The 12,717-nt window shown below is 40.4% G+C and overlaps 1 protein-coding gene across 6 annotated transcripts in view; it reads left to right on the forward strand.

Moving 5' to 3' along the window:
- Positions 1-12,717, forward strand: part of elna (elastin a) — a 68,327-nt gene that overhangs the window by 19,545 nt on the left and 36,065 nt on the right. For 4 of the 6 annotated variants that reach the window (XM_088906794.1, XM_088906798.1, XM_088906795.1 and 1 more), the window contains 4 exons: positions 10,498-10,572; positions 11,393-11,455; positions 11,814-11,846; positions 12,155-12,184. In XM_088906794.1, coding sequence (XP_088762920.1) covers positions 10,498-10,572; positions 11,393-11,455; positions 11,814-11,846; positions 12,155-12,184 — 201 coding nt within the window. The remainder of the gene's footprint in view (positions 1-10,497; positions 10,573-11,392; positions 11,456-11,813; positions 11,847-12,154; positions 12,185-12,717) is intronic. The other 2 variants (XM_088906796.1, XM_088906797.1) reach the window with 1 other exon arrangement.

A 12,717-nucleotide genomic window follows, 5' to 3' on the forward strand; every position in this document is an offset into this window, starting at 1 on the left:
CATGAAGCCAAGACAGCTTTTTGCAAAGGCGGATTCCGTGCCAGATTTTACTACAGGGTTATGGGTCACAGACAAAAGATTATTTTTTATAAGAACACCTCTGTTCTTTAACATTTGGACGGAGGCCCTGGAAAGTGCAGATGACCTTTCATTAGCTTTGAAGGCATCTCATTAAGACTTTGGACGTGGAGTTGTTTAAAGCTGAGGTTCAATAGCTGTGGCAGACAGCATTTAGAATATTCAGATAGAAGCAGCTGTAGATCAGAACCTGATTCCAAGAACTCATTCCCGTGATTCTGGTGTCTTCAGGTATAGGGGCCTTGCTTTCTCAGTGGAAAGCTGGCTGAACAATAACGTATGGCTTTTTACACACAGCAGATGGTTAGCCAGGGTGCTGATACTGAATTCTTGTCCTGCTTAATGTTATTGTTCAGTCTGAATATTTTGACAGTCATTCTGATGAGAAAAGGGTCAGCTTTCTCATTTCCATTATTCGTTCAAGGATTATTGTGAAAAGGCAAGTCACTAGAGACACAGGCACTTTCCTGAACTGTACCTCACAGCCTGGATCACATCCGTGCTTCACAATTTTGTTCACAGCATTGAGAAAAGCGGCCAGGGAGATTAATCAGGAAAGTCGTTTGTGTCTTTGTGCAGAACATCTGCTTTATATTACAGAGATCAGACCTGTTCTTAAAACCATCATTTAATATGAAATGAAATTCATTTCATTATCGAATATGAAATTGCTGTAGGCCATGCTGATGAGTAATTGCCCATATTTATAAGCTGACCCCATTATTACTGCTTTCAATCTCTTGCCATCAGAAAAGAGGGCCCCTACATTGTCTTTTACAGCGATCCATCGAAAGAAAATAACTAAAACCAGAGTTCGGCAGTGACTAAAATCCATGTTTATAATTGCAAACTGAATAAAACTGTTCCTCAGAGTAGGGAAACGAGATTATGTAGTAGTTTGGCATTGACGATTTTTGACAAAAACCAACCAGAACATCTACAACCTCCTTAAATGTGTATTTAATGTCAGTATGCAGCACAAATTAAGACCTTCTTGGAAGATGTAGAGTCCCACAGATCCTCTCATTGCCCTCACATTATATAGTCCAACAAACACAACTGTTTGCAAAATAAAGACATTAGGCCACTGTACTGTACTGGAATGGTTCATTATGCATATTAACACAGAATTAATAACAGGAAACACATCATTTGTAGTGTTTCCAAATATGATATTGTTAGAACCATCAGAACTATCTGAACTCAAAGTGAGGTCTTCTGACAAAACAATGTGCTTGTGCTAGGCTTGGTAGCAGCCTAGCAGGTTCAGAAAGTTTAACTGAATTTCCAGTGGCTATTAATCATGCTTTCCTTCAGCTAATTTCAGGAAATTACAATCCTTTGTTTAAAAGACACATTGCTCATCAAAAAATTCACAACACTTGATTAATTCTGTTCAATCCACGTTACTCTGTTGGTTTGGAGTCATTTATTTTTAGGACTTGGATTGTTTTATAACTGAATGCCTGAACGTAATCTTTAAAAATTGAAAAATGGATTCTGAGACAGACCTGAGTTGCTCATGACAGTATCATTCCTCTGCTCTGAGCTGTCAGAAAAGCATTCTTACTGGTGAGAGCTCAACACATATGCGAACCATCTGGGTAAGGTTAAGCCCATCGCCAGCACAGTCTTCTACTTCTACAGACAGTAGATCTCTGTATTGACATTTTTGGTTCATGATTTGCACCATAGATTTACTTGAGACATAATAAAAAACAGTAATGAATGAGGAGGTATTGGACGCCTGTCTCTCGGCCTAAGTAAAATAAACTCTTGTAAATTTGAGATGTTTCCAGAGAGATGTAATTTGTTTACTGTCAGGTCCTAGACTGTGCATGCTGCTGGCATCCTTTTGGCTCAGGATAGAAAAAGAATGGTCATTCTCTAGTACCAAGAAACACTGAACAGAAATGTCTACTTTGAAGCATGCCTTCTGTAGTAAATCTGAAAGGAACTGCAAATGTCACAGAAGTCATTGAAGTTGCCTTAAGTCCTTAAGCCTGAAACACTTAAGCTGTTCCAAATATCCGGCCTGCTTAAAGAAACATTGTTTTTTATTATGTAGGATTTTGTTAAAAACAAATATTTATTAGCCCTCCATCAGCTTGCATTCCTGAAACATTTGAGCTGACACTGAATGTCTGACAGCAGTTAAGAAAAAAATGTGTTTTTTACATTGCCATACCATAACATAGTGAGTTGTTCAGTACTGTACAAACTCAACCAAACAGATTGACTTCTTCTGCACCACATGAGACATAATTTATCCTACACTCTTTCAATACCTTTGGTTTCTTAAGGGGACATTAATGATAACAACTGTCTGATTAAGAATGACTTGCAGGAAGAAAAAGAGATAAGACTGGCGACAAACATTAGATTCAGCTCACCGCCTCAGTAAGTTATTTTATCTGTTAGCACTATAGCAAGACAGACTGATATGACGGTTTCCCTCCCTGAACAGCAGACCACCATAGCAAGTCTTCCAGCTGGCAGAACACAGCAGATGTGATAGCTTTTTTATAAAAAATCCTTCTCCCTTGAAAGACACTATAACATACAGTATAAAGGCACCTGCCTTGAATGCAAGATTTACTTTAAAAAAAATGCAGAGATAATATATGATTACACAAAGCTCAATATATTTTTTTTAACTCTAATCTGCAACCATCTTTTACATATATTGATGGAGCATTCAAAATCAAGTTAACTGCCACTATCAAACTTTAATTGACAACATTCATTTACCAAATGCAGCTTTCAAAGGAGTGAAAACCATCAGTGCCTGTTCAACTTCTGGCCGGGATCTGAAAGATGAAAAGTTTCTAAAAATGAAATCACATCCGTTGCCCATCTGTCCAGCTGTCAGAAGAGCAGCAGTCGAATACTTTCTTGACTTCAAGCTTCAAAATTCAGTTGAAGCATTCTTGACCTGTAATGCCATTCCTCCTACATTGTGATATTTAAGCCAATGTAACATTTGGAGTGCTTCTACCTGTCATATCAGACCATTCTTCTGACCAGTCATTCATCACAAGACCTTTCAGAGAGCCATTCTTAAGAACTTTAGAGCAATACGAAATGAGACAAGGCCTTTTGGCCCATCTAACCAGTTTGGTTGTTATTTAAGGCCTAGTCCCAGCCAATACTCTCTTTATGACCTGCACATCAAACCTTTCTTTTGCCATTGTCTCTATAAGATGACATGACTGTTTTAATTACAGTAGACCAGCATGCTCTGAGCTAAGAGTCAATTAAACAATGGTAATAGAGGAAACGTTCTGGAGGTAGTAGTAGTATGAGTGTCAGTTACAGGTGATGTAACAAAAGCGAGTGAAAAACGGGAATCACTGTCTTGGCATCAGTCACTTGAATCCAATTCTAGGTTATTGCAAACGATCTTCCCCCCCTCCGTCTACCCATTTGGTATACTGGGTGACCCTTAAACCGTGAGATATTAGGAGAGTCCTGCAATCACTGTCGGATTTACAGAGCTGGATTTGTAAAGAGAAGATGTCATTGTACAGCAGTGGTGTCCAGTCCTGGTCCAGATGACCCACAGGACTGGGAACCACTGCTGTACAATGACATCTTGTCCCAGCCGAGCCCTCGGCTACAGCATCAAACCCTTCACCGACTTAATCATAATAAGATTCATTTAAACTAATTGTTCCCAGCTGTTAAACATGCTGGAGTTTTAAACGTTGTGTGTTGAAAGTGAAATAAAATGCCAAACCTGCAAACAAAATGCACATATTCGATTGAAGCAAGATCTTAGAGCAAGTAAGGCTTCAGTGATCTGGTGGGATGGAATGAAAACCAGCAGGTGTGAAGGTCAGCAGGTCCAGGGCTGGGACCCGCTGCTGTACAGAGACACCAGACAATGCACACCTTGGCCAGCAGAGGGATTTTTTTATCATGCATAGTTTCAGAAGAGGATGGGAGGAGATGCTATGAACCATCCCTTTATGGGTGCAGCACTGAACTGGAAGTCTAAAATTAAGGGAATTTTGAGCAATAAAACTGAACATTTGTTGCACAGCCTGTAGTGTCTCAATGAAATAAATATGTGCAAGAAGGAGGTCCAAACCTCCTATACCAGCTTTGTTCATTTCACATTCTAAAGTAATGAGATTGGCTTGGTTTCATCAGACTTAATCAAAGTAACATTTGTTCACTTCTGTCATTATTATCTCAAGCATATGGGTTCTTTTCAAAAAAGACCTTTTCAATTTTGTGCTGCGCTCCGTTTATTACCGGAATGACTTCAGTTGGCATTGGTTGGGCTCAGGCTTGTTAAGAAGTCATTATGACACCCAGGCTGGGACTTTGAGAGCTTCTCTGCTTCCCTGCAGTCCATGTGGGTTCTAATGCCCCAGTATACACTATACTGTAAAAAGGTGCCATCCTTCAGATGAGATGTACTGTAAAACCAAGGTCCTGACTCTCTGTGGTCATTAAATATCCCAGGGCATTTCTCGAAAAGAGTAGGGGTATTACCCCAGTGTTCTGGCCAAATTTCCCATTGGCACTTACCAATCTATGAATTGGCTTCATTACTCTGTTCTCCTCCCCACTAATAGCTGGTGTGTGGGGAGCGTTCTGGTGCTCTATGGCTGCTGTTGCATCATCCAGGTGGGGGCTGCACAGTGGTGGTGGTGGAGGGGGGTCCTCATTACCTGTAAAGCGCTTTGAGTGGAATGTCCAGAAAAGAGTTATGTAAGTGTTAGCAATTATAATTAATTATTGTTATCTTGTCAGGTCTCTTTTTACAGTGCTCATCCCTGCAGGTGCTGTCACTGCAGAGATCCCTTTACAGTTCATTCATTTGGCTGGAGGCAGTGTGTCCTAAAAACTGCCTGTCAGCATGTTCACCATGCTCTGCAGCTGTGACTGGTCTGGTAGGGAAGAAAGCATCATCATACAAGCAGACTGGAGTGGTACACTTTGGTGCCTTGAAAGGCCAGAAGCACTAATGACCCTCATTAGAAGAATCTTACCTTTTTATAGTGGTGCTGACAGGCATACTGCTTTTGCTGCCCATTTGAGTTGAAATCCCAGTGCAGTCTGAACCTGGCCCTTATATAAATATAAGTATTTAGGGACCATTCTGGACTGCAAGTCAATTCTCTTGTCAAAAAAAGGGCCAGAGCATCTATTTTTCTGAAGGAGCCTAAACATTTTAAGGTTGATAATTCGTTGTTGATCATGTTTTATCAGCCTTTTATTTATCTACGCTCCAGTAAGTATTGCCCTGATCTGCTGGTTTGGGAATCTAAGTCTGAAGAGTAAGAAAAAAGTTGGGAATCCTGTCAAACTACAGTATGTCACTAAATCTCCCTCTTGTTATTGTCCAAGAGTTTGGACAGACCTGGTACAGTATTTTATTATAACACTAATTTCACTATTATAAAGCTTTGGCATTACTCAGGAACTCAAGGGGGTTTTGCATATGAAGATGTACATGGACACGTTTTTGTTTTTCCTAAGAATTGTGGGTTTTAGCATGTGGGTATAAGATGTCTTTCATTATTGTGTTGTGCTTGGAAGCCACAACAGGAAAGCTAAGTGCAGTTCAATAACAAAAAACACTTAACAATAAGAATATTTAAGTACGCGTCAAGCTTTCCGTTACAGCGTTCAACGCAATTTATTTTGTCAAACGCCTGTCTTAAATATTTCAATACCACTCACTTGAATGTTACAGTATATTGGTAACCTTAGAGCCTGAAAGGGGCTGAAATCAGAGCAGTGCCTGTAGTTTTGACGGAATTCCTGTTTTGTTTTGATTGCCTAGTGAATTGAGCTTAATGCAACAATGACTGCTGGATTACCTTACCTTAATGTGAGATAAATTAGCACTAAATGGGATCTTTAAAAAAAATCTGGCTCCACTGATGCAAAATTGATTCTTATAGCTCAGTCATGTTCACCCTTTCTCTCATTGCTGCATTCCCAAGTGTCTTTTTGATTTACAGAGACAGCAGTCACTTCAGTGGACTCTACGTGTCCTGTTACTGTTTTGGGATATTCAGACGCTGGCACTTGGCCCTGGTGTGTTAGGCTCAACACCAGTATTTCATTTGATCTTGTCCTCTCCAGAATCAGCAGGCAAGAACCCAAGATAAATTGGTCCTGAGACTTGTGGAACTTTACATTGTAGCCCCTGCTGTAATGTAAAGGACTCAGAGACTGACGCGTAGCCAACTGTAGTTTTACATTCAGATTTTTTATGTGGGGCTTACCTTGTCAGTAGAAAACAGATGAAAATATCAGTTCTACTCAACTGTTTAATGCTATGAATTCCTCTGAAAGAGAATTTGTTTGCTTTCTTTATAGATTTGCACAGTAAATAGGTATTGAGAGATTTATTTATTCCAATACTTCATGTCTCCCTTTTTATGTTTTACTTTGTATTCCTCATGCTTTGTAAATGTTTGACCTAGATGTTACTTTGAAAATCAAAATGAGTTTATTTGTTGTTTTCTGCAGTAAAAGAGACCCTTGTCTCTTAAGTATTCTTTTTTATACATTTAGTGTTTTGTGATTCCAAATAGAAAATTTTCTCCAAAACAAAAATCTTGGCTACAAATGGAATAACAAAGCAAAATTATTGCAAAATATTTCCTGAAATAATGCTCCTTAATATGTTATAACACTTACCGCTAAGCAATAAAAGCCCTCTCTGTCAGTACAGAATTTATATTAAATTACGTTCTCTACATTGTAAAATAAAGGCCCAGTCTGTCAGGGTTCCACTTTTATAAAAAACACATTTGGATCCAACTAGTTTGCTTCAAATTAGTATTGCTTTTCCATGCAATTGCTATGTCACAGAAAACATTGGTCATTTGGCAGGCATTTACATCATAAATCACACGCATTGTCAGCATTCTGATGTATAATCAGCTAAAAATGTGGGAAATAACACTGAATGTTCCAGCATTTTGCCTCCATGTGTTATGGAGACTGAAACAAACAGCAAACCACAATTTGTGCATGCAAGCGCTCTAAGGTTTAAAACAATCAACAGTGCAGTGTACTTTGAATGAGAACAAGCACACTGCATTGAGGTTCACAATAAATCTCCTGAACCACAGACGTTCTGCATGGGTTGTGCTAAGCAACTTCCCAGAATTTTGTTGGTTGCATTTTTTTTTTGCCTCTGCTTAACTGTGCAAACCTTGCAGTCGTCCTTCAGGTTGAAACAGCAATGTCTACCAGCCAGGGGGTTGTACAGGAGGGTTTGAGGCTCTGGCAGGAGCACAGTATACTGATTACTGATCGGAGCACAAAGATGAGAAATTGAGAGACAGATCGGTGCTGCTAAGATAAAGACAGAATTGGGACAGGAGTCCCCCTGTCGGGTGTCCTGCTTTTACGGCATTCAATGTAGCAATAAGAAATATCAACTGGAATGCTGGACAGGAGTAGTTAGGATCCATCAATCCATCCATTTTCTAGCCACTTTATCCAATACAGGGTGTGTAGAAATGCAAGCCCCCGAGCCACAGACTGTAGCCCTGAGCCAGAATGTCACCAGATGACATGTGCGCGTTGGGCTGGTCTGTCGCTGTTGGCTCGCAGAACCCCTCCACAGGGTGCTAAGATGTACCAGTGGTCACTTTCAGTGAAGTCCTCCCCCCCAAAAAAGCAGTCTATCACAGGGGAGTCATTCAGCAAAAAGATCTTCAGTTCCTCTTCTCCTGTGGAAGGATTTATCAGTCCTGTATACCCCTGGAAGATATGGAACACCCAAAATCTTCCACTGCAGGCTTCCCTTTACCTGGAATAAACCTGTCCTCTACCTACACTGGCGTACTCAGCTGGACTCATCCAGTAATCCCATTAACTGAAAGAGACATTACCTGTCTCAAAGACCTACTGGTACAGCATAGCTATCTTAACCACTAGTGCCCAGTTTCCCTGTATAAAAACGAATCTACAGTACTACTCTGTAGGGACAGAGAATTCAAATAAATCCAAGAATACATACTAGAAAAAGAAATGCTAAATTCTCACTGGATCCGTCTTTACTTTACTAAATCCAATCCATAACAAAATCCTTTCAAGTCCTCATTATCGCCTTCTAACTTTTCAAACCTAAAACTGGCATTAGAACTGAGGGCTGGCTGCTGATGTTAAAGCACAGCAGTTGAATAAACACTCCTGTGCTCTCTAAAGTCTCTACAATTCAGGATACCACTAACACACCCTCCCAGCCTGAACTGCAGGAGGTCAGACAACCCCCTGCCCTCTGTATCTGACAGCCGTTATACTGACTTCTGCTCCTCCAGGGAAATGTCTAATTATGCAAAGCAGATATATCCTTTTCAGACACTCAAATCAGGCAGGTGTGTTCATTTGACTCCCTCAGAGAAGGAGGCTTTAACCAAGCTTCAGAGAAGCCAGAGCCTATCCCTGCAAGCAATGGGCACAAGGCGGGATACACTCTGGATGGGATGCCAATCCATCACAGAGCTGCTTTCATATTGTATAGTATCCTACTGTAAGTCTAAGTTATGGAGTAGCAGGCAGGGTTCAGGGCTTGTAACAGGTTCCATTTCTGGGCTCATCAATGCTGTTCGTCCACTGGACTCGTATTTCACTTGAATTGTGTCAGTCAGATACCTGATTGTATTAACAGCTGCAGATGTTAGTTGCTTTGCCAGATGTTAGATGCCAGTCAGATGAGTCTAAGAGCTCCAGTTATTTGAGAGATTCTCCCCTGTCCCCTTTCGCAGGTGCCACAGAGTAGCTACAGCCTGCTGTGAGCAGCCTGCATGCTTACAGAGTGGTTTCTGTTTTCCTGAAACATCTCTGAGCAGCGCGTTAATCGGTCTTTTGCCAGAGCCACACAGCATGTTTTCAGTTACTCTCCACTGCTGGCTGCCTCTGCAGAGAGAAGGAGAGAATATATCATAAGCTAATTAATGACATTATCATTATCCGCAGTGGCTACTGGATGTCTAGAGGGCTGGCCTCCTAATGTCTCCGGCTGGATGTCTCTCAAAGTGTGCTCTTGCTTGGTACTTAATGGAGAGGAAAGCTGCTAATTACAGCAGTGCTAAACAAAGTGAGGACTCTGTGTTTTGCTTGTCAAGCCTGGTTTAATTCCTCCCTTCAAGGAGTGTGATCCCTGGCTCCTCACTGCATTCTTCCACAGACTGACCACCTGACAGCTGCACAGGGGCATACATTCTCAGCGTTATTATGACATTATCTTCGTCGACCCACTGTCTGCAAGCCAACAGAAATCTGAATTCTCCCAAATCCTCCGTATAAATATGTGATGTGGCAAGCCTTTTCACAGCAGCTGGACGATCCTCGTACCACCAAGAACATTAAAATTAAAAGACGCCTTTTTTTTCCTGTGATCCATCTTATTGAGCAAACGTGTTTTATTCTACCTCCTTTTCCACACAGCATTAATCTAGTTTCTGGAAACGTTCAACATGTGAATTGGCTTAGGTTTTTATAGCAATGTTCCAGATTATAAATGTATGCTCAGACTCAGGTTGGAAATCCAAAATGCTTTGACCCCGAGCCGTTCAGAGCAATCTTTTCCAATTGGTGGCGTTTTCTGTTTCAGCTTCCACTTCTTCCTCTCCTTCCAAACCAGCTTGCTGTTTTCATGATTAAAAAGCCTAAATCTCGCTGGAACCCATTAGTAACTTAAGCAAAAGAGCCAAGTTTGTAATTTCTGTAAAATACTGTCGTGCCATGTGTTGAAAGAATTCAGCACTCTTAATCCATCAAAAATTGGACTCAATTAAGACTGATGTTGAAAGGAAAAACAAGTTGCAACACAAAAACAAATGTTGTTTCAAAAGATGTTTTAATAAGCTTGTAATGTATCTTAAATCACATAAGAGCATAGTACAATCTGAACTAAGTTAATGGACACAAAACAACTTGCACACACATTTATAAAGACGGACAATTACTGCACATAGACCTATTTAAGAACGTAGTGGGAAATTTGGTTATCCAGCAGATGTACAGCATTGTTATAAAACCAAATAAGGAACAAATACATAATCCCCCTGCAGTTTTCATGCTGTCAGTGATACTGTTACAGAGCTCCATCTTGTGTTTAGCTAGAGCAATTCAGTGCAGGCCTTAGCAGAGAGAAAATATTTCTTGAAATTAACTTTTTTTTCCCCATTTAGTCACACCTGTTAAAACGATGGATTATAGAAGGATCTCGTTTACAATACTTGGTCTTTAACCTTTAAGTAAAAACGTGAATAACTGACAATGAGCTAAGAAAGATGGCGAAATGCCACTGGTGTGCTTCATGGTGGCTTGCGTTGCCAAGGTAACCAGCCATGAAGGCCCATAACATGGGCACCTTTCTGTCTTAGCTTACAAGTTCCTGTTATTCTTTCCAAATCCCACATGACTATGGCGTAGGAGGGCTCGGAGCAGGTGGTCTGGGTGTCGGAGGTCTAGGAGCTGGAGGACTGGGAGCAGGTTACAAGCCAGCAGGTGAAGTACAAACTGACATTATTGACAATGGGTTGTTATTCTCCGTTGAAGAGGGGTGTGGTCAGGAGCATCAGCTTTAAAAAAAATAGTCTCTTGCATGTCGTGGCCCGTACCTGGCAACACAGAAGTAATACAACAGCTGGTTTGCACTACTACTCTAAGAACACAGAAGAAATATTATAAGACCACCATAACATGCATGCATATTGCTACATAGTAGTTGAGATGACCATGCCTCCTTTAAACTCGGGCCCCGTTTTACAAAATTGCACATATGATCTTTAGACTCTCCAATTATAAAGTTATTAATGACAACTCAGGAGGGATAACACTGGCAACCACCTTCTTCCTTCCCTCTGCTATTCTAATCTTCCTTGATGTCATTTCCTGAAAAGCCACAGTGAGCCCCATTCTCTTCTGTACAATCTTCATTCTGTACTCCTCCTCCAGTCCATCTCCACCTGTGTAGACGCCCCGTGTTCATCTCTCATCTTTCATCCCAAAGCTTCTTCTGAACAAGACAACTTCCATCCCATACTGAAAAGTAGCAAATTAAGAAAAGACACACTGTTTCTTCTTCAGATTGCCGAAAGAAGGCTCAGTAGTTGAAACGTTGTCTTCTCTTTCTGTTTTTCAGCTTTTAATTTATCTTTACTTATACATTTGCAGTTTATTCTAAAGTGTGACCTCTCTGTAAACTTATACAAAATGCATCTTCTTCTTGGGTGATGCTATTCGTCATGAAATGTAGAGGATTCCGGCTTCATGTTCCTATTGTTAGGGGGGTGGCTTTGCTCAACACTAGTTTTCCTTTATACAGGTTATGGAGGCTACTATCCTGGAGTAGGCGGAGTGGGAACAGGACTGAAACCTCCTAAAACTGGTACATTAGTTGTTTTACATGGAGTTGCATAAGAGTCAAGATCGTAAGCAAAAGATTAAGCCTGTGATCCTTTCATTAAGGAAACTAGGAAAATGCTAAACCAGTGTTACGTCTCAACATTTTAAGCAAACCATTACTGAAAAAATCAGATGTCTCTTTTGGTGGACTGTTTTTAAAACAGTTCGAAAACAATGTGGCTTGGAATACTGTATGTGTATCGTTGATTATGTGCTCACTAATTAGTCTTAATAGCAGCCAATGTACAGTCTACCTCTTTTACTTGTACTGCCTGTATTTTGTTGTGCTGTGTGGAATTGAAACTGGGCCTGTGTTTGTCTCTATGCCCTTGGTGGAGCAGTTCAGCCTGGAACTGGAGTGCAGCCTGGCGTAGGTGAGTATTGCACAGTATACTCCCACTGTATGCCAGTAGCAACACTGTCCCACTGCCCCACTTATTGCAGACGAACCTCATTAATTCATGAATATTTATTATTGCACCGATACAAAGCTACTCAGGTTTGTTCATGCAATTGATCATTTACTGACCTTAACTAATTTAGCAGTGGCTCATGATTCCTTAATTCTTACTGGAAACTGAGGAGTCTTCAGTCTGATTAGGCGTCCTTGATGTCTGATGTAAGGGCTGTTACTGTATATTGTTATCAATTTAATGATTGGTATATTATGTACTGGTTACAGGTGTCACCAGAAAAGCTCCTAAACTGGGAGGTAGGGTTTGGAATTGTGTAGTGCCTATTTAAAACTGCTTTAAAGCAGAGAATCTAACACTGATAGCAGCTAAGAGCTTATCTGTGTAAGCATAATCATTAATTATCTGCTTCTTTACAAAAACTGTTAAATCCTTAAAGTTTGGTAATGCAGACAGGAAGAGGTGTTACGCTAAAATCCTGATTCTAAACATTCTTCACCTAAACTCTCTGGTCCTCTGCAGACTAATATGCTGTGTGTTTGTCTTTAAGGGCATACCTTCTTTGCAGCTCATGAGCATGCTTCTTAAATAGCTAAATCCATCTTTATGATTTACCATCACACTATAATTTGTATATGTATTGCATTAACTACAGTGAGTCTCACTTCACCACAACATGATGGAGAAACAATGGTTGTGCTCAAAGTGCTGATTACATGATGAAGGGTCAGTAAATAAAGGAATAAAGTCATTTCTCAAATTCTCAAAAAGGTTTCAGATTTGATCTCTTTTTATTGAAGAAAAGACGTACAACGGGTTTCAGGATGGAAAA

Source organism: Atractosteus spatula, chromosome 27, assembly GCF_055471065.1.
Source record: "Atractosteus spatula isolate fAtrSpa1 chromosome 27, fAtrSpa1.hap1, whole genome shotgun sequence".
NCBI classification, from domain to species: Eukaryota; Metazoa; Chordata; class Actinopteri; order Semionotiformes; family Lepisosteidae; genus Atractosteus; species Atractosteus spatula.